Source organism: Zonotrichia albicollis, chromosome 11 (assembly GCF_047830755.1).
Source record: "Zonotrichia albicollis isolate bZonAlb1 chromosome 11, bZonAlb1.hap1, whole genome shotgun sequence".
NCBI classification, from domain to species: Eukaryota; Metazoa; Chordata; class Aves; order Passeriformes; family Passerellidae; genus Zonotrichia; species Zonotrichia albicollis.
The window spans coordinates 9,195,102-9,217,492 of record NC_133829.1 but is presented as its reverse complement, the minus strand read 5'-3'; the positions used below and the strand labels follow the sequence as shown (position 1 = coordinate 9,217,492).

The following is a 22,391-nucleotide window of genomic DNA, read 5'->3' as shown; positions in this document are numbered from 1 at the left end:
TTTCTACTAGTTTTTGCGTTATTATCCTGTATATTTGCAAAAGCATTAGATCAATAAGCAACTTCAACTGTGAAATTCTGAAATTATTAATGCTGACATTTACATATTGCTTTGATTTTGGAGAAATTACTGAATCTTTTGAGTTTTTGTCCTCTACCAGAAAAAAGTCCTGTGGAAGCAAAATTGCCATGGTTTAAACAGGCCCATGAAATGGAAGAGACCGTCACAGTCTCAGAAGAGCCAACGTAAGTACACAGCCTTTTACAGTGAAGAAACATTTCCAGTGTGTTTTGCAGACCTCTGGAATGAGTGTTGCTGTGCAGTTTGCTTTGACAGTTGGCCCTCCATGGGAGATGAGTCCTGTGGTGAGCTGTTCCTAATTTTACATCCCAGTAACTTTGCTTCTGGAGCTCCTGTTCTGGATGATACACAGCTACACTGTTAAAGTGCCCCTGTATCATTCAGGAATTCAAAGGGATCTGGATTTTAGCCTGATTAAGCCCCAATTAATGCATGTGGAGATGCTTCAGCAGAAATAAATTAAATAACTTTAGTTTTATCCCAGTCATAGCTGTTACCTCAAGAATGTAGTGGTGGTATTAAAGCTTAAGAGGTACTTTGTAGGGTTGCCAGGATTTCCTTGGGGGGTGAGACCAACGCATAAAGTGAGAAAAACCTGCTGATCTCTGTGCTTAGCTGCATCTATGGGGGTAAGTTGTGCTATTTTACATGTGTATATGTGTGAAATAACATCTGGATTTTGTGAGTCCTCTTAAAAACTGATGAGGTTAAGCCTTGCAAGTGCTGGGAATAAAAGCACAATTTAAATCCAGCTACACTTGTTCCTGACCCTTATAGGGTAGGGCATCCACACAATTCCTTATATCCCTTGTGTACATTTCATATACACACACACATATTAGTTTATATGTGTAATATATTCAATATATAGGCATTAAAGTATTTAAATTTCTAAAAAGTATTTGCTTTGTATGTAGTGAGATTTTGAACAGTGTTTTATTGTGCTGTGTTGAATTCTGCACTTTTTTTTTAGTAATGTCAGTTTGAAATAATTTAGATGAGCTTAATGAAGTTGCTTTGGATTTATATTGCTCTGATAGCAGAGTGTACCTTATGCTTATTTTTCTTCTTCCATCAAGCAATTCCTGATTTTTGGCACACATGCAGCAACAGGTGTGACCATGAGTAATAAAATCTTTACACCTGCAATGACTCACAGAAGAAACCTCTTGCCAAACAGGTGTTTATATAGTTATGGTGACTGTAGTTTAAACTTTTCACTGCTCTAGCCTCTCAAGTCAAGTGTCAACCTACTGTGAGGGGTTATTTCACTCTCCAAATCAGTGGCCCTGAATTCAGACAGGGTAGTAGCAAAGATATAAAAATAAAGTGTGATTGTCGAAGGGGGATGATGCAATCAAATGTGCCTTTTAAGTGTCAGGAGAGCAGAGTGAAGGTACATGAGTCACTTCTAGAGAGGATTCAGCATGAAGCTATAAAGAAAATTATCTCTATCATTACAAAGTCCTGCTGTGGCAACCATGAGCTAATGCAGTTTCTGGGTTTTTAGGATCCTCCAGCATCAGTCTGACAGAACAATCAGGGAGGACTGGCAGGGAAAGAGCACTGCTGGTTCAGAGGAGATGTAAAATGTAGCAGAGCTGAGCTGGAAACTTTGTCATGGGCTGCCTTGTCCTGACAATGACAGCAGTTATTCATCCTTCCTAGCTGTGGCCCATATATTCCACCGTGGCCTTTTTCTTCTCCACTCACTCTGGAGACTTAGATGTTTTCCATCCTTCATTCATGAACCTCATCCTGTCCTTAGATTTTCCTTCACAATTTCCAGAAGCATCCTCACCTAAGCCTGAAAGGTTTCTGCGGCCACCTCTTGCTGGCTCCCCTCACCCCTCTCTGTGCTGAGGTGCTCTGAGATGCTGTGCACCCACTCTGGGCTCTCCTGGGACCCCGCTCTAGCCCTGTAACCAGATTCCCCATGAATTTCATTTTACTGTCTTCTGCTGCCCACTGCTTGCTCTTTAGTCTCCTAAGGGAGCTGGCAGGTAAGGAGAGATGAGAAATAGCTGATGCCTGACTTCATTCCTTTCTGCAGATTGTCTGTGGGTCATGTGGACAATAATGGTTTGCAACCGGAGAATTTCTCCATCAGTGCTTTAAACCTCATGCCCAAACTGTCTGGTGCTTTCCAGCCAGAGTCAGATTTTTGGGGCAGGGATTAAGATTTAAAGAGAAACTGTGACAATAAATTGTTCCTTCTCCCAGAGTAAATTATAACAAGATTTCCTTCTGATTCAGATCTGTTTAACTTTGTTTTCTGTAATTTAGACATGGCACAGTGATAACTCACAGCCCACCTCTGCCTAGCAGGAGACTTGTGATTTCCTTGGTAAAATGCAATCACTTTTAATTTCAGTTGTTCTCTTGTCATCCAAATTTAAACCACAATATGAAGTCTCAACTTCTAGTCCATCCTTTTATGACAACTTTCTCTCTATGCTTTTGTGTGATGTTTTAGTTGATAATGAATAAGAGAATAAATGCAGCTGTGTTTTAGAAGCCACAAGTGATGGATATGCCAAAAGTAGCTTGTGGAAGATAAATACTTCTGCCTCTGTGGTCTACCACGGCTGGTGTCCTGAATTTACATAGAGGGGGAATGTTCAAAAGCTTCTTTTTTTTATTATTAGCAAAATAAAAAATGACTGTCCTTAAAGTGAGGCCAAGAAAAATGTAGGTCTGACCTTTTTAGTTTTCAGTTGTGGAATGTGATGACAGTTGATACCAATCATTATTTTAAATGTTCTTCCCTCGAGCCTTCTTAGTTACAGTGGGATTCGCAGAGAAGCTCCAGCAAGTTCTTGCATCCTTTTTATTATTTGCAAGTTAAAGAAATAGACACCTCAGCTGCCTTTCTCTGTCATTGCTTAGGGAAAAACTAAAATGCTTTCAAAAACTGATATATTTTTTCAGCAATATGAGCTAAAAAGTGATGTGAAACATAGTGTTTCTCATAAAGGTTTCCATTTATTGCATTGGAGTCATTTTCAGACATGTCCCCACTGTGCCTTTGGTGATGGAGAATTACCCATTTCTCACAGCTCCTTCTCTGAAAGCAGGCTGGTGATTTTGTCCAACGTGTTGCCCTTGAGGCTGATAAAAGCAGAGCAGGCAAGGGTGGTGCTGCAGGCAGGGGTAGGGTGCCAGCACCATGCAAGTTCTGCTCAGTAAGAAACCACATTGTAGATGCTTCTTTAGACTTTTATCCAGGACCCTTGGTGCATTAGGACTGGAAATAATGCTGGACCTGCCTTTTTTCCTCATTATTTAGGCATTTCCTGTCTTAACTGAAAGCAGAAACTATGGTCATGAGGTAAATTAAAAATTAAGAGACACCAAGTTTTCCAAGTCTTTAGTAAGATGCAGAGGGCCACACTGAGTTCAGTTTTCAGTTCAGATTTGATTTGGTTGAGTTGGGCTGCTCTGTTCAAGTTTAATCATCATTACTTTAGGTCACTGCTTCATTTCTCAGGTCATCCTCCACTTGCTTTTACAGCTTGTGCCAGGTGAATGCACATTTCCATTAGTGCTAGACTGAAACACTGCAGCATGGATGTGCCCTCCACTGCATCTCAAGTGTCTTCATAATTTATATGTGCTCAGATGGGTATGGGAGAAATTTAGTTCAATGTAGCATTGGGAAGAATGATTGGTAAAAAAGCTAATGATAAAAAGTTGTACCTGCTCAAATTTGCATTTTTCTATTTTCTTTTTTTTTTTTTAATAAAAAGAGGAGTCTGGTGGAGTTTGCTTTAATGACCTGTCACAGGCTTTGCTTTTTCATGTTCAAGATAAAGGAAAAATTAAAAAGCCCCATCTGCCTGAACTCAAAATTTAGATAAAAATCAGCTCTCTATGTTCAGTCAGTTCCTTGCTCTGCTTTTGTACTAGCAGTCTCCATTGGCATCTGTTGAAAGAAATTAGTGTGACTTAAACATGATCATCCTTGGAGAAGTTTTATAGTTTAGGATTTCAGTAGGTAAATAGTCACATGACTAGTTTAACAAATGCCAAGGTGAAATAAAAAGTATTTAGTGTGTTCATTTTTTATCTTGCACTTCAGTGAAAAAATTCCAGACACTAATATTCAACAGGAAAAGCTCAATTCTAATATAGGCTTGCCATAAGTCAAGGGAAAAAATGCTTAGAATTTTCTGAGTTTCTTTATAAATCAGTTGGTTGCTGAGTGAAATTGTTGCTGTGGTTCAAAATTTCCTTTAATTTTTACAGGATTTCAAAAGAATGTCCTCGAGATACATTATTTTTGGAATGTTTAAGTGCACTCAACTACAGTGCACAAAACTAACACTAATTTCTGGTATGCTGCTGTCATGCTTTTACCAAAAGAAGTTATTACTTTCAGACTATAAACTTAGCTATGGTTAGAAGACCAACTATTTTCAACTATAAAAGTCCATCAATTTTATTTTTCCAATTAGGTACGTAAGTATAAATGCGCCTATTTTTTTTGTATTACACAGAAGGAGAAGAAAGTAATCATTCTGTTAAGCCTATGCACACTGGCCATGATCCAATAAAGCACTTAAGCACAAGTTTCCCTCTGAACTCATTGTCATCCTGTTGTCTTCAAAGCACAGCTAATATGCTTGAGTAAGGCTCATGCATTTCCTTGGATGAGGGTGATTTTGCCCTCCTAGGTAGTTTGCATGGCTGTCTTTGAAAAGATTGAGATCTGATGTTCCAGGATTAAGCTGATTTTATCTGTTGGGGTAGGAGAAAGCCTTCCTTTGCAGCTTTTCCCACAGAATAGTCATTAGAGTTTATTTGAGAGGCATCTGGGCACTGACCCCACCAGCTGTGCCATGGACTCAGTGGCTCCTGGGCTGCTCCTAACCTGGCATTTGCTCAGATTTGATCTCTGCAGGACACAGCCATGCACTGGGTTGATAGCATCCTTGATAACATCAATCTGGCCATCCAGGAAGGTGCTCAGACCTGTGAATGGATGAGCACTGGGAGCTCTTGGTGTCAAAAGGAGCTGGGGATAATGTGCCTTTTCCTGAGGTCTGGTGAGGACCACTGAGCTCTAACAAAAATTCTGAGACAGCTCAAGGAAATGTTGATGGGCTTAGATATATTTATCTTTGTAGCAGAGCTCTAAAATTATTTCATTAATATCTCCTTAAAGAATAACCAATTAATCTTTTAACTTCTATTAGAGATAGGAATAGTCTTTTCCACAGGAAAAGTCACTTTTGGGGTCTGTCCCAATCACAGCCTTGGTGACTGTCCCAAGGACTGACTTAGAGAATCCTTACAGGTTATCCAGCCATCTGTCCTCCTATCTTCTATTTGATTCTTCCTCTGTGTATACTGGCAAGAAGTTATTGGCAAGATGATAAACTGTGCACAGAATCAAACCACACTGTTGACATTTTTCTGTGCTTACTGTGTATGCAGAGTGTAAATACTGATTTTTGTCTTACACAACTGTTCTTATGTTTGTAAGGGCAGCTTTCCTGCAGTAAGGAAAAGATAATTCTTTATCCAAGATAAGGGCCAGATCTTTGAATCCAAATTTGGATCTTTCTTTCCAAATACATTTTTAACATTGGTGAAATTATCCTCCTATATCTTCCACTGGTGTTTTGATCATCAGATACATTTGGATACATAATAAAGACCAACTGCAGCCTTTTCATAGGGGAAAAAACTTCAAGGAAGTTCTGTATTTGACTTCTCATAAAGTATACCCCAGAGCCACCCAGGATAACTTTATTAATGAAATCCAACCCCTTGTCTCTAGTGCCATTTTGAAAATTACTGTCAGATATTAATGTGACCCTCAAAGTCAGAGAATATTATAACAAATTCATGACCTGTAAAACGAGATTTTATTGTAGTTCATCAGGGGCATAAATGCTTTCTAATAAAAATGATGGACTGTAGCGTGGTTAGACCTCTTTATTGAAGATGAGGGAAGAGCCTGCTGTGGTGTGGACTGGATATGGCTCCATTTGAAAAGCCTTCTTTTCTCTGGTTGCTAATTAGTATGACATAAGGTGAGGACCTCTCAGATTTAAGCAGATTGCAAATATACTTTTGGAATATGCCCAAGTCTGTGTATTTAGGGAGTTATTTTATATTGTACAGATGCATCTTCCTGGAGGTTCTCCTTTTTTCTCTGCTGAAGGAGACTGAGAAAAGATTTAAGTGTTTTCCTTTTACCTCAGCAAAGGATACAGCTTTCCCTGTTCCTCATGATTCTTCCTCTCTTTTCCTACATCTTCTTGTGTGAATTTTGGTGAATGGTCTGGGGTGTGAGAGTCAAGTGTGAGACTTAAGATACTTGATTGTGCATTCTATTTAAGCGTCAGTATGATGTATTTTCTGATGTGTTTTTTCTGATGTATTTTCTGGTCTGTGTATAAACACCCATTTATCGACTTCTGACCCTTTCATGAAATTGTGAGGTTCTCTGACCCAGAATTGTACTATAGGTGTTCATAGTAATCTAACAATTTTTTTGCTATGCAGCAGAAATTACTGACTTGGAGAAGTTTGAAAGACAATATCGGTTTGTGTTTTTAAGACTTTGTTGGTATCACTGGTACTCTGTGTAGACATTTTCCTTATGTGATGCTCCTGGGAAATGTGGGAAGTTGTCAGGGTGTTTTATGAACGAGCAGCTTCAGAAGGCCCCCATATTTCTGTGCTAGTTGGCTGTGTTTTAGAGACACAATTGCATGGAATCAATGGCAGCGCTGTGGTGTTTGCAGGTTCATTCCTGAGCCCTGGTCCCCGTGCAGTGCCACGTGTGGCAGTGGCATCCAGGTGCGAGAGGTGAAGTGCCGGATCCTTCTCTCCTTCACCCAGACCGAGGTGGAGCTGCCCGAGGAGGAGTGTGAGGATGAGCGGCCCCCCACAGAACGAGTCTGCCACCAGCCCTCCTGTGACAGTGATCCTGTGCCCTACACGCCTGAATTTCCTCATGCTGGAGATGGCACTGTGATGTATGACTGGGAATATATTGGGTTCACCCCATGTTCGGCCACGTGTCTTGGAGGTACCTTTTATTTTTTCTTAATTTATCCTGGGTTGTGAGAATTTGGCATTGTTTGGTGTTGTTGCATCTCTTGTTAGTGTTACCTTAAAGTAATTATGTTGATCTGTAGGAAAACCTGCAGCTACAAGCTTTAATATATTTTTGGATATCAGTAGAGTATTTTAAACTGCTTTCTTTCCTTCAGCAAAGGAGGAAAACTTATTGGGTAAAGTAAGGTGCAGGAAGCTGATAGAGCAATTTGCTTTAGTCTTGCTGCTGCAGGGGTGTCAGCTGCCAGGCCCTCTGTGGTACCAGTATGTTTGATATATCAGTGATGGAGATGTTTAGATGATCTACCTTTTCCTGGGAACCAAAACTGTATGGTTTCAGAGTAAAAATTCCCATGTTTATCCCTTTTCTTCTATAAATCTGCCATTTTCTGCTGAACAGTGGGAATACAGAGCTGTAATTAGAGAGACTTGCTTCCAGCCTGGCTGGTGTGGAGATCAAACAGGAGCTGGTTTGGGTCTGGGTGCTCTGTATCACTGCCTGGAGCTCTGTGCCATACATCTGTCTGCAAGTAGTTAGGCACATTCCTGCCTGGATGTAATCGAATCTCCCTGTCGTCCTAAGTACATGTTACCAGACAAGGCTGCTGGTGTTGCTACTACTCACTGTACTTTGGGACTGAGCACAGTGAGTTATGAAGTGTTAAGTGGAGGCAGTGGAATTGTGAACACACCTATATATGACAGGACTGCTGACATCAGTGGGAAGTGAAGACAGTTGTACCCATAGAAGAAATAAAAAATGTAGAAAAAGGGGAAACAGAAACAATTGGAAGTGGGGAGAGAGATAGAGCTCACAGACAGCAGCCTCCCTCCTTGGTGCTGTTCACCAGCTCAAATCTAGAAGACAGGACCTAGGAGGGATGCCCCAGAATGGGATCAGCAGCATGGTAAGTGACTGACAGTGCCTCCTTTATCATTTAACACTGCTGCTTACTGAGGGGGTTGATCCACAGGAATAACAGCACCTGTGATCACAAAAGCTGGAGCATCCCATTCCCTGCACTACCTGCAGTGGCATCACGGCTGGGGAGGAGAGACTGTAGTCCAAGTGTGTTTGTAGCAGCATGAGATGGTAGTGACAGCTATTGTGGCTGGGTGACTCTGTTTCATATTTTAATAAGATAAATGTTTTTAGAAATAAGGAAATTGTGCTGTAAAGCAGAAACAACCCATCCATTAATTCTGAATTTATAGTTCTGGTATCTCGACTGGTTTTGGAACACACAACCATTTTCTTGCCATCTTAAATCCACTCTACTGCTTTTTAGCCAATGTCTTTGCCAGAGGTGTTCTAAAATTCCAAGATTTTTGAATTTTGAGGACATAATCAGATATGTAGGCTGAAATAATCTCTAGTCCTTGCCTGCTATTGCACACGTTCCAATTGCATTCTGCATCTTCAAGGATGAGATTGTCCTTGCAAAAGCATTCCCATAAAAACTTGCACTTGGTGTGCAGACTGATGGTAATTTAAGGAGCCTGCACTGAACACAGCAGTTTCATTGCAAGGAACCTCAAAATGACTGATGAGTAGAATCTTGTGTTCAGCTTAAATTTTGTTCCTGAGGGAGCCAAACATGAACTCTGTTGTTGACTTCTGACCCTTTCATGAATTTGTGAGATTCCCTGACCCAGAATCATCCTGTAGGTGTTCATAGTAATCTAACAATTTGTTTGCTATGCAGTAGAAATGACTGGCTTGAAGAAGTCTGAAAGACAATATCTGTTTGTGTTTTTAAGACTTCTGTGGTATCATTGGTACTGTGTCTAGACATTTTCCTTATGTGATGCTCCTGGGAAATGTGGAAAGTTGTCAGGGTGTTTTATCAACGAGCAGCTTCAGAAGCCCCCATATTGGTGTGCTAGTTAGGTGATTTTTCCTTTCTATCAGCTCTGGTCTTCTGGCTGCCTTGGCAAAGGCTTTCAAACAGACCAAAAATTACCTGCCGATAAATAGTTTTAAGGGAACCAGACATCTCTTCTGTTTCCAGCTCACTGCAATGTACTAGCTAATGATCTCACTGTCTACTATTTTTTCCATTGTGTAGTTCAAAGGAGCTGATCCATTTCTGCTAAGTTTTATGTTCAAATCTCATTTCAATTAGATGAACTCTTTCGTTATAAGAAATAAATGTTGTCTGAGTTTGGAATAACCCAGTGTAATGTAAATTATATTAGGTGCTTTTTCTCCAGTATGCATGCATCTACCAGTGGCTATTAAAACAAATTCCTGTGGATTTCTGTATCCTCGGAACTCCCTGCCCCCATTTCTTGGTGCTTAACTCTTTCTGAATGAGGGAAAATTCTGCAGGCTCTAAGCAGGCTGGAAGCTTTTATAGCCAATATTTGAGCAAAGTCCGAATCTCTCTTTCAGAGCTTGTCACTTGCACCTTTTTTTTAATCCTCACACAGACTAGACTTGTAATTCAGTCTCCTCTGGTCCCTGTGCAAAGCAGATGAAAAAATGCAGATGGAAACATTGGGTTTTTTGGGTATTAGATTTACAGAGGGTGATTTGCAAGGTGTTATCAAACATCATCTTTCCAGTTCTAGAGCAAGAGTCACCCCAGTCTCGGGTCACTTGTGTGCCTTCTGCCCCAAACCTCTGTGGCTTCTCACACAGCACCTGAAGAGCCAAACAAGTTGAGGTTTTGAGTGCAGCCGAGTTGTTTTATGCCTCTTAGCATAATTAATGCTTCCTTCATCAGTCTTTCCATGAGTGTAAATAAAAGTTGTCGAGGCCTGTTAGTCATAGGCAGACATCACCCTTAATACCTGTAGGAAGCTCTGTAACCAGTCTGAAATCTAAAGATCTGGTTTTTTATTCAGTGCCTGAAGAAATCCCAAACTAAAAATAAGCCAGCTGCGTGCTTGGGGATCTCAAAATTTGCCTTCATTTTCCCTGAATGTTTTTTTGGGTTTCTTTGTTTTTGTTTTGTGTTCTTTTCAATCTGAAGAACTTGGGCTGTGATGTGAGAGCCCCAGATGTAAGTGTAATTTACATAATGTCATCAGTAGGGAATTAATAATCATTATGAGAATAAAGAATATGCCTGAAGAGAAATGTTTTTGTTGTAATCTATAGCATTTCTTTAGTGTTGTCAATCATTTACTATTCAACAACATTTTAAAAGGATGCTTTTCACTTTAAAGATCTCTGAACATTTTCTTGTTTAAATAAACGTTTAGTTGCAAGAGGTAGATTTTGGTGGTTAAATGCAATTATTATTATTAGTAGTAGTAGTACTCTGTATGCTTCAAAAGTGGTTATTTGGGCCACCTAAAGTCATTACATTGGCCTAAAAATAATGTGATTAAGCAATAAATAACATATGCACTTCCTGTTATTTCCTCTACAGCCTCTGTGGCTTTGGTAATTTCAGAGTGCAGTCAAGTTGTGTTTTCAGGCTTTTGTCTGGACCATTAGGGCTAAAAGTTTACCATTTTATTTATGAGAAACTTGAGATTCTTAGAATATTAATGGATTCTAGCCAAATGTAAGGGTTCTAAGAAAAACAATGGCCATTCAGAGACTCACATAGAAAGCTGAGAAAATTTGCTCTCAGCTTGTGTTGGAGTCACCTTGATAGCTGGTCACTTGTGTCATTTGTTTCATTAGCTGCAGATGCTGTTTACTCTTTTACAGAAGTATAAAATAGATGCACTGAGAGGCTCAAGGATATGTATTATTTGGCATTTTTTCTGAGTTATTTTCAGCTTATAGTAAATATTTTTAAGAAGCTGCCAAACTGAGACTATTTGTAGTAAATAAATGCCCTTCCTCTTCCAGGTATACATGATAGATCCACCTTTTTAACATTTGCACAGCAGCTTTCCACCCCCATTTTCTTTGTACTTTAAAAATGCAGGAAGATAAATTCTGGGCTTATTTCAAGCATTTTGCTCTTTAAAAACAGCTTCAAGCACTGTATATTTCATTGCACAGAAAAGATTGCAGAAGAATGTAAATGTATGTGGTTTGAATGCTGGGTTAAAATAGAAAATATTCTATTTCACTGAATAGTAGGGTAATTACTACAATAGTGCATCAGATTACTGTAAAAATACTTAATGCTCCCTGCTGCATACATAATGTTTTAGTTAAATTATCTACTATGTTTATATTATAAGCTAAGAAAGTCATACATACAAAACTTTGCTTGTTTGAATAATAGATTTTTCCATTTTCTAATCGACATAGAATAAGTTTATCAGCGATTGAAGTTCCCAGCTAATGGAAAATTATACTTTGGGGTGAGAAATCTGATTAATTGTAAAGACATTTTGACAGTTAAGTTCAAGCAAATTTAACATCAATTAGGTGCAGTTATTTATTGAATAGAGTTCTTGAACCGAGAACGGAGGAACAGGAGGGACTTCGTGGTGGGTTTTTAACAACTCTTTAGTATCCATTTTGTACTTACAGCATCCAAACAGGGTGCAAGTTTTCTTTCATTGAGGCCCTTGTGGGGAGGAATTGCTAATGCAGTTTGCGCTCTGTACTCCAGTCAAATGAGAAACACACCACATATCAGCATTTTCTTCTCTTAATGTGATTAAAGCTCCACAGGTCCTGCTGCAAGGCAGGAACCCCTTAATGAACTCCAGGTGCCAATTTGTAGACAGACCCCATCACCTGGTGTGACATGCCTCTTGTACATTTGGCTGGCCAGTTTAGATTATATAACACCAAGATGAAAAGTTCCCATTACATTATTGACAATTTAGATGGTCTGAGGGGAATTTCATTTCATTCGCCTCCTTTGTGTGAGATGCTAAGACAATTCCATGCGGTGCAACCTGTTCCAGAGCAGAAGCATCACCTTGGAGCAATATTTTCTCACAGAAACACAGGGAGGTCAGCAAAGCTAAAGCTTGGTAGCATAGGGTAGATTATGACCTAAAATATAGATTATATGGATGCTTGGCATGGGTTTTATTACTTGTCTGGTAAGGCAAATCTGTTTCTGTCAGAACCAAACTCTGTATGCTTCCTTTTCTCCTGTAGACAGTCAAATGTGCATTTCCTATGTAAGGGGAAAGGGAAGCTGTTCCTGTTAAACAAACACTTGAGGATTGACTTCAAAGAAAGCTTTTGATTCCTCTACTTCTATAAGAAAAAATATGTTTATTAGTTCATCATCTTTGGGCATTTTCATGCCTGTATTGCAGTAATGGTATTTGTTGTTAAATATTTATTCTCAGCCTGACTAGTAGTTTTCCCTCAATGTGTGTGTTCTACATTAATAGAATTATCAATACTTTGATAGAAGAGAAATGAATAGATTATCAATCATATTTAAGGTCAGCTCTTTTGTTCTATAAAAATTGATCACTGTGTGGATGTAGTCAAAACATTTATATAACAAGGTCTTTCTGAACTGCAAATGAGTCCCAGAGGGGATCTCAAGGTGTACCAGAGAGCCTGAAAGAAATTGGAATTTGTGTTATTCTGAAAATTGCTACTGGTTTACCCCTGCAGAGGTGTCTGAAATAGTTGGGCTGGTTCAAGTGAGACTGTGGCCTGGGCTGGCTAATGCACTGGATTGAATCAAAATTGCTTATAGATGGAGGGAACATCTTTGGTTTATGAAAAAATGACAGTGCTTGTGTACAGGAGACAATTATTAGCCTGGGGGTGGAACTTTCTGTGTCAGGTATTCCAGCCCTCTGGAATCAGAATGGGTGGTGGTCAGCAGTGTCCTTACAAAATCACTGAAGATAAGTGAAAGATAAGGAAAGGAATTATAAATTCTATGAAACTGGCTCTGCAAGAGCCATTTTTACCTGGAAATAATAAAGGTATTTTATGATTTTAGCTGTTTTGTTCTATAGGACTTGGATCATTAGTATAGCTCATATAGAACAACCCAGATACACAGAATCCCCCAGGCACATTACAACCATCTCGTAATTTATGAGCATGTGAGTGAGCTTTGAAACTGAGCATGGCTTTCATACTAAAAGAATATGATATATAAAATTGGATAATTGCACAAGTTTAAAATAGAAGTAGTTCACTGAATGTGTGTTCACTAAGCTGTCTTGTTCTAAAGGAAACTTATATTATGTTTCATTTTGCTCATAGAAACTTGAGCATTAGTAATCTTCCATGCTTTAGTAATAAGATCCAGGTAGCAAGAGCTGCAGATCAGAAGGTGCCAAGAATGGTAACTAGTCAGGAAAGCTCTAGGCTGGTCAGATTTGCTGCCTTCAGCAAAACCATTGCATCTCTTGGCCACTGAGAATGGCTGACTAAACAGAGAACGTTTCTCCTGACTATAGCTTTGCAAGTTTTCTGCATTTTTATAACAATTTTTGCAGATCTTTAGGTTTTTATTAAAGGCAAGGTAAGTGAGAAGGAATCACTTTCACCTCAATTTTGGCAATGGAGGTAGCAGCTGGTTTAGGATCATTACAGAACCAGTGGATGCAGCCTCTGGTAGTAGCTTCACAGAAAAACCTGGTTTTTATTGGTTTTCAGAGCAGTAGAATGTCAAATGATGACTTTTAAATATCACAGAAGTAAAGTTAAGACAGAATTTACAAATATCTTCTGAGTATTAAATATATAAACTGTCTCTGCATTCCTTTTTCCTCGAGATGTTACTTTTAAGCCGGCTATCTAATCCAGCGCTTTTTAACTGATTGTTGTTCAAGAGCAAGCTTGACAGAAATCTCCTCCATCTCCAGTGTTTGATGGGTGTTTTCCTTTCCAACGCAGGCACACAGGAAGCCATTGCCATGTGCCTGCACGTGGACACAAAGCAAGGTGTCAGTGAAAGCCTGTGTGACAGTTCCAAGAGGCCACCCCCGATGACTCGGGCCTGCAACACGAAGCTCTGCCCCCCGAGGTACCCTGGAATAATGGAATTATCTGGTGGCAAAGGAAGGGTTAATGGGACTTGAATAAACATTGGCTTTCTCAGAAAGGGTTCAGATTGCAGGACTGTGGTCATGCTTTTGGGATGGAATTTCACGACTTCCGTTTTCAACAAGGTTTTGGGATTGGGGTGTTTTTTTGGTCTTGTTCGCTCCTTTTCCACTCTTCATATCTCACTGATGAAATAGGGGACATTTTCTGAAATAAATCTCTTCCATGTTGACTATCTGCCAAACTTGGAAAATGAGCCTTAACTCTCCTAGTAGTAGAAGGAAAATTTTGAGGATATTTCACAAAAGAAAAGCTGAGGATATTCACTTTTTATCTTTACTGAATTAAAAAAAAAAATATGCAATTATGATTTAAAGGCACCTCAATTTTATGCTTTTTTAGTAGCCCCATGTAGTTCTTAGGTTTATTTGGAGATTCTGGAGAAAGAACAAACCCAGTCTAAATCCCAAAAAACCTCTGGGTCTTTTGATCCCTTGAAAGGGCGGTATGTGAAATTTTGATGTGTGCTGACTTGTTTACCCATTTCTGATCTCTGACATCCCTGAGATCCTTTTAGATTTGTTTCTATGTGTTTGCAGAAACCTGCTCTTGCTAAGTGTAGGGAACAAGCTAACAGGAACAGGATGTTTTATAGAAAACATATACGCATCTAAAAGAAGTTTTCTAAAAATAAGAAAGGTCTATTTACATATTTACATTTATCATTGTAAACATCAGCAGGTTGCCAGCAGGCTGTTTTTAAGAGAAGCACTCTAAAGGTAAATACTGGAGTAAAATTTGTCTGAAAATGACCATTTATTACTTTATTGTTAATAAATTCTGCATTTGCTTGTTACCAATTTACACTTTTGTGCTCCAGCCAAACCCAAGGGGCGTTTTAGCCATCGATCAATAACCGTGCCTGCAGCCGTGCTTTTTGCTGGGCTCTGTCTGGGTGAGACTGCTCCTTGTCCAGGGCGAGGTGGATTCTTGAAGGAGAGTTTTGTTGTATTTTGGCACAGGTGGCAGAGCGGCCCCTGGAGCCGCTGCTCGGCGAGCTGCGGGGTGGGCATCCAAAGCCGCGCCGTGTCCTGCCTGCAGCCCGGGGCGCCCGCTCCCGCTGCCCGCCTGTGCCCGGAGCCACGGCCGCCCTCCCTGCAGGCCTGCAACCAGATGGACTGTCCCCCTGCTTGGCACGCCGAGGAATGGCAGCAGGTACGGCTGGGCCACGGCAAGGGTCTAAATGGGCTCCTCTGGCCGGGGACACTTGGAACTCTCCTGCATGGAAGGCAGCTCCCGACCTTCTGTGGGTGTTTCAGCTTCCATCACAGAACAAACTAACTCAGAACCGCTGCTCTAGACTCCTGTGCTGATGGTAGTCACAGGATGTGGTGGAACTCCTTGTTAGGATCTCAGAAGGCTGGATACCTGTTATTGCACAGATCATCTCTCTCCCTATGCTCTCTAAACACAATCACCTTCTTCTTCTTTCCCTTCTTCTTTCCCTTCCTCTTTCCCTTCTTCTTTCCCTTCTTCTTTCCCTTTCCCTTCTTTTCCTCCTCCTCCTCCTCCTCCTCCTATTAACATATTCATGATATAGATTTATGCATAAGATGCATGTTTTTCTCTAAGATTTCTGCTACTTCCATGCATTCAGATAGTATGTTTGGCATTTGAACTCCAGTTCACATCTCAAATAGATTAACTATTTTAGCACTGAATTTTCCATGCTGCTTGATTTCTCCTTGGAAGTAGATGTCATTTTTCAGGAGCACAGATGTCCGTGCAGGTGTAAATGCTGTGTTTATTCTTCTCCTCTTCAGTGTTCGCGTACCTGCGGAGGGGGCGTTCAGAGCCGCAGGGTGTCCTGTAAGCAGCTGCTGACAGATGGGAGTTTCCTGAAACACCCTGATGACACCTGCCAGGAACCCAAATTGCCAACTAGTAAAGCCTGTGCAAAAGTGGATTGTCCTCCTCAGCTGGTCTTTGGGGAATGGTCCAAGGTGAGCAAACCTCAGTAATGGTGAACCAAACCCCTCCATTATAACAAAAGCTCTGAAGGTTTCTGCCTGGGTAAATGAGCTGTTTGGAGCTGCCAGGGCAGCAGAAGCTGTCACAAAGCCTGTCCTGAACTAAACTCTGCATGCCAGCCTGCAGCCAGGCTGATCACAGTGCTTCAGTCACTGGGGGACTTGCAGGCTTTCTACCAGACATGTTTGCTATCAATAATTTCATGGTACAGCTTCCAAAAAGCAAATCTTTGCATTATTTTGGAATACATCCTCCTCCTTTCCTGATTAATGCAAACCTGCTACCACTCCCCATTCAAAATTATTTAGAAAATTGAATTTCGAAGCTGCAATTACAGTTTCATGCAATACAACCTCAGAGAGAGGGCTGAGAGACTTGCCAGAGACTGTTTAGAAGCTGCCAAGTGGTTTCTCTCAGGTACCAGATCTCATTGCTCTGTTTAGCCCATGGCTGGGCATAAACACTGTCATGTTACTTTAATTCATTACTTGCTTGCTGGAAAAACTGTCTCTCTTATATTCTTATTGCCTGGAAAAGTGGAGAGAGTTTAATAACTAATAAATCAGTCTAATAACTAGATAACACCAGGATTCTTATGAGGTAGAGTGTGTGTACTCTTTCAGAACTAAAAAAAAAATTAAAAAATTTTGAAAGAAAACCACCAAAAAACAAACTAGTTTAAAACTAGCATGTGTGGTGTGTAGCACCAGGCTTAGCTTGACTGCATCCTTCCTTTCACAGTGCTCAGTAAGCTGTGGTGTTGGAATCCAGAGAAGGAAACTTGCCTGCCAAAACCTCACAGCAAAGGGCCAATATGTCACATTAAATGGATCGATGTGCAGTGCTCTGTCTCCTTCCCTGCTTGTAAGGTCTTGTCAGATGAATGCCTGCAACAGTAAGTATGTGAATTTATCTGGTTCCTTGCTGATTTGGAATGATCTATTTATAAAGAGAAATCTGCATGCACATTAATTCACTCATCTCCCTACACTATCACAACATAACTTGGCACTGACTGGGTGTCATAATTGCTATACCAGTAATAACAGGATTGCTTTTATTTTTATTTCTACCACTCAAAAACAAAGGTTATGATCTCAAGAAGTAGTTTTTGAATATATATTATGGTGCATATCTCTCACCTTCACTCTTATGCACCATTTGATCTGATTTTTCCTTTATCATTTACACTATTCTAACTGGAAAAAAAAAGAGAAAAATTAATAAATTTAACATAAATTACAAAGGACATTAGAAAAGATAAGAGTCCAGTTCTGCCTTGTCTTTTCTCTGTATGTTTGTATTACACTGGACATTTTGCTTAACATGGTGGAATTCAAAACCTGACACTTTGTGCCAGTGATAATTTTAGGTATAATTTCTATCTCTCCCTGTAAAAATTACAATCTTGGCCTCATTAGCTGCACAGAGAGTGGTGACAATACAGACATTATTTGAAAAATCTGATGTTTTATTACTGTCTATATAAGAATCTTTTCAGAAGGATTGCCTGTGGAAATTGTACAATTTGGGCACAATTGGGTTATGATACTGATGGTAGTTGCACTAATTGTTTGACAGTGATGGAAAACCCTCTGTGATACAGAGTGTGTTCAATTGCATACGCTAATTCAGAATAGGCAGATATAGATGCAGGTTCCTTATGTGTGAACCTGTGCTCCCCTTCCTTTCTAATGGAGAGTATTGGTTTGCAGATTTGGGGAGCAGGGGGCTGAGAGGACAGGGAAAAAAAAGAGTTTTTAGTTTTGAGCTGGGGGAAAACAAAAAGCCATTATCAATGGCCTGGTTCTGATCACAGGTCAGATATAACCATGTTTTGACTCAACTCACAGTGTTGTGAAGAAATAGCTACTTCATACATTTTGAAGCTTTGCTTTAAAAATTATTCACAAAACAACATGATAAATAGAATAATTACTAATTCATACATAATATGAAACTTCTTTTCCTGGCCTGTATTTCAGATTAACATGCCAAAATCCTGAGGTTCAAAACTCCACTTAAATAAAGCCCCGTGGACTTTCAGGAATGTCCTTGGCATAAGGTTTAGTAAAATATTTTGAGTTGCATATCTATCTGAATTTAATTAATTGTGGATAGTTGAATGGCAGTGGAGCTGCTTTGCAATTTGCTTGGTTCAGACTGATATTAATGTCAGCATGTCAGCTTCCAGCACGGTGCCTAGAGAGCAGCCCAGGGGGCTGCAGAGGGAGCAACTCTGGCCAGAATGGGAGCAGATCAAAGCCATAAAGAGAATTACTGTCCTCTCCTTGCATTCCCATCACTCTGTGGAGCAGGGGAGCCTTTGCAGCCAGGATCTGCCTGGGGATTCTCTCAGTGCAGCAGGAGGGAAGGTGTGAGGCTGCTCCACACCTGCAGCTCCTGCTTGGGTCTTGCAGAAGGAGCCAGGGCTGGGACAGCAGCAGGCTCTGGAGTCCCAGGAACGTGCAGGAGGCATCTCCTCTGTAGGACAAGGAGCGATGTGGACGGGTGAGGAGCAGTGTGGTGTGGGTGCTGTTGGGGGTTCTTGCCTTGGAGAGCAGTTTGTAAATCTCCCTCCTCAAGATGATGCTTCTGTGGCTCACATGAATGCCTTTTTTACTGTCTCATGACAATGCTGAGTCATTTTAGACTTAATCTTTTACCCTGAGACTGGTAATTGTAGCTGTTTTCTGACTTAGGAGTGCTTATTAAGTAGAAACATTCCTGACTCCGGGCTCTGAGAAATAGGAAATAACACCAGTCTAGCCCTGAGGTCACCAGGATCTGAAACCCAGCTGAAGCTGTTCAGGACCATTACAGGTCACAGATGCAGATGGATTTGTATCAGGTGATAATGAGGTCCAAAGGCTCCAGCACATATTCCATAAGATTTACCTTTACCCTCCCAAACAGTCCATTACCTCAGCAGCTGCAAGATTGAATGACAGTAAGGACCTAGAGGATGCAAAGTTATGTGGCCTCATACATTCATGTGACCTTATATATTTATATGGCCTGCCATCCAAAACTCTGAACTTTGTTTCGCTCTCAGCCTTGCTCACCAGTCACCAGTAAAAATACACACACACCCTTCAGTGTTGAGCTGCTAATGAGAGTTAGTGGTCTGTCTTTTTTAAAGAAATGAAATGGATGAGACTTGTTAACATATTTATAAGTATGCAGTGGGTTTAATTCTAAGCTGGAATAACTAGTGTAAACAGACCACAGCCTGAAGTATTTTAATTTGTGTGTTTAAAGTTACACTTACTGTGTCTGTAAGTTGGGTTTTGGAAGTAGAGTATTTAATACTGGAACGCTTCCCTGAAAAGAAATATTTGGGGCCCAATAACTTATTAAAAACAGGACGCTACTTTAATAATTTTAGTAAACTGAATGCCTAAAACAATTTAATTGTTGTACCATGTGAAATGGTTGAGGGAACCTTGTGTCTGGATAACAAATGCCCATTTAAAAGCTGTGTAATTATGAAACCATGATATCCCCACAGGTCTGAACTCATTACCCAAAACATTGAAAATAACCATTTTGTTTTATAAGCATAAGAACGCACTCCAGGGTGTAGTTCCTATAGTGTACACACTTATTGAATGCTTGAAGCATTTAGCTTTTCACCTATTTCTTCACAGCATATTTGGAGCACATGTATACACGGATTTTCAGGTATCATTTCTGTGCCATCAGCCTAGTTGTCTTTTTATTTAAGTACCTCCCAAGTGGAAAAGCAGCACCGATTTCAGATTCAGACGAGCTGAGAAATGTTTTGATCCCTGTGTCCATTTCCTGGCCATCAGCTCCTTTCTGCGGGCTCTGAGCTTTCTCTCCATCACATACCAAAGCTCTGGGTCACCGAGCACAGCAGGGCTGTTTTCCAGCACCAGCAGCATTGTTTCCCGACCCTTCCCGTGTGGCCGATCTGGAAGGGCTCGGGATGTGTGTGTGTGTCCCTGTTCATGCCGTGCCCTGTCCCTCCTGCCCGGCGCTCCCGGCCAGGCTCGCTCCGCTGATCAGAGCGGGCACTGCTGCGCCAGCGCTGAGTCAGCACCGCGGCATCCGCAGCTCTGCATGCAAAACACCCCTGTGCCGCCCAGCTCCGCCGGGAAAGCCTGCCATAGGGCTGTTCACCCAGGCAGATCCCCAGAAACCTTCCAGCATCCTCATCCAGGCAGCTCCTTCAAACCTTCCAGCATCTTCACCCAGGCAGATCCCCAGAAACCTTCCAGCATCTTCATCCAGGTGGATCCCTTGAAACCTTCCAGTGTCCAGGTGCCTGCAGTTCAGTGCAGGAGGATTTTCATAATACCCTTTGTCTCTATACCCAGCCTGCACAAAGCTTTATGCTGTTATTTCCTGCTTTTGTAATTCATCTGATCGCTCTATTCAGCCTCTCAAAATTCTGCCTTATTTCTCTCTTCCCTCGCTTCCCTCCCTGCTTTCTTGGCACAATACTCTCAGCAACTCATCTTTCAACCCTAATGAATTACCCTCAGCATGTGATTACAGGGTGGCTTTGCCTGTTGCATGTGCTGTGTCTTCACTGACTGTTTCTTTCACCTCCTGCACTGCTATCAGTTTGGCTTGACTCAGGCAACCAGCACAGCCAGCCAACATTTTAAATAAGAGTCAAGGGGAGCCTTACATTTTGGATAGATTTTGTTTTATTTAGGTCATTCTGCACTCAACAGTGCTCAAATGTGGGGAAAGTGATAATGTGTTCACATTTTTTTAATTCCATTTTTTCATTTCCATCATGCCTAGCCTTTCTGAGGCAGCAGTAGGAAATATAACTGGAATATGAGCATATACATGGAGTAATATATAGTATGTGTACATACCCTTTCATATATGTGTTCACTATCTACCTCCTTCACATAGGTATATGTTGTCTGGATCCTTTTATTGTTAGGAGATTTGAGAAGAAGCAATAGAATTCTTGGCCAAAGCAAGGGAATGTTATGGTTTCATGTTGTTCATATTTTTGCATTTTTGTGACTCAGATAAAAGCCCTGCGTGTTGCAGTCTGACTTGAACAAAGTCAAGAAAAGCTCTTTCAAGCATTCTGTGAAAAGCAGATTTTGTAAGCATGACTGCCAATGACTAGATGCTTTTCAACACATTGTTTTCTTGCAGAGATCAAGCCCAAGCTTCCAGCGAAGTTTTCTGCCCATGGACCTCAGATTGTCAGCATTCACCGGGTTTACATTCAGACACGGCCGGAGAAGCGCATTAATTTTACCATCGGAAGCCGAGCCTACCTACTCCCAAAAACCTCTGTGGTCATTAAGTGCCCTGTGAGAAGGTTCCAGAAGTCCCTTATCCGCTGGGAGAAGGATGGGCAGCGCTTAGAAAACTCCAAGAGGCTTGGCATCACCAAGTCAGGCTCGCTGAAAATCCACTCCCTGGAGGCTGCGGATATCGGCGTGTACCGGTGCATTGCGGGCTCTGTGCACGAGACCTTTGTGCTCAAACTCATCGGGACTGACAACAGGCTCATCGAGCCCCCAGCCCCCCAAAAGCAGCCCGGCCACCCAGATCACAACGAGGCCAACAGCCTCGGGGCCAAATGGCACAAGATGAGCAAAATGTGGCAGATGTGGAGCAAGAAGAATGAGCTCTACCTGGGCGACAGGCAAGTCAATGATCAGCCCTTCCTGAGGAACCTCGGGAGCTTTGGGAGCAATTCAGCAGAGGAGTTCAGCTCTCGGGAGTTCAGGAACAAGCGCCTGGAGGCTGCAGTTCTGCAGGGTGCCTACAGCATGGACACGGCTCAGTTCGAGGAGCTCATGAGGAACATGAGCCAGCTCATTGAAACTGGAGAAGTCAGCGATGACCTGGCGTCCCAGCTCATCTTCCAGTTGATTGCTGAATTATCCAGGCATCCACAACCAGCTGCTGAAAAATGGAAGGGGGCCCAGGATGAGAAAGTTTCCTCGAAACTCCCAAGCAAATCGCCAAACGAATCCGAACGTTTCAGCACAAAAGCGGTCGATAAGTTAATGTTTGACCAGAAGGTTCCAGTTATTATGAGGCAAAAGGAAATTCCTCAAGTCTCCTTCAACAAAACAGTAACTGTACGAATTGGAAATACTGTTTTTCTGACCAAGAATACTCATGCTGTCAATCTAGTGTGTGAAACAGCTGGTATGAGTGAAGTGAAATATACTTGGACAAAAGATGGCGAGACATTAAAAGCCTCTGCAAAGTAAGTAAATAGCTTCTCTTTTACTTTTGAATGACTTAGTATGGCACTGTCGATGGAAAAAATCCACCCTGCTGTGCAATATTAGAA

At 41.1% G+C, this 22,391-nt stretch overlaps 1 protein-coding gene across 5 annotated transcripts in view; it reads left to right on the top strand.

The window, feature by feature from the left end:
- EFL1 (elongation factor like GTPase 1) overlaps positions 1-22,391 on the top strand; it is a 244,496-nt gene that overhangs the window by 120,794 nt on the left and 101,311 nt on the right. For all 5 annotated transcript variants that reach the window (XR_012582139.1, XM_026791297.2, XM_074549267.1 and 2 more), the window contains exons 15-21: positions 161-245; positions 6,840-7,126; positions 13,901-14,030; positions 15,073-15,265; positions 15,874-16,053; positions 16,823-16,976; positions 21,233-22,304. Coding sequence is in view for 4 of the 5 variants with exons in the window: in XM_026791297.2 (XP_026647098.2) it covers positions 161-245; positions 6,840-7,126; positions 13,901-14,030; positions 15,073-15,265; positions 15,874-16,053; positions 16,823-16,976; positions 21,233-22,304 (2,101 nt within the window). In the remaining variant the exon portion in view is untranslated. The remainder of the gene's footprint in view (positions 1-160; positions 246-6,839; positions 7,127-13,900; positions 14,031-15,072; positions 15,266-15,873; positions 16,054-16,822; positions 16,977-21,232; positions 22,305-22,391) is intronic.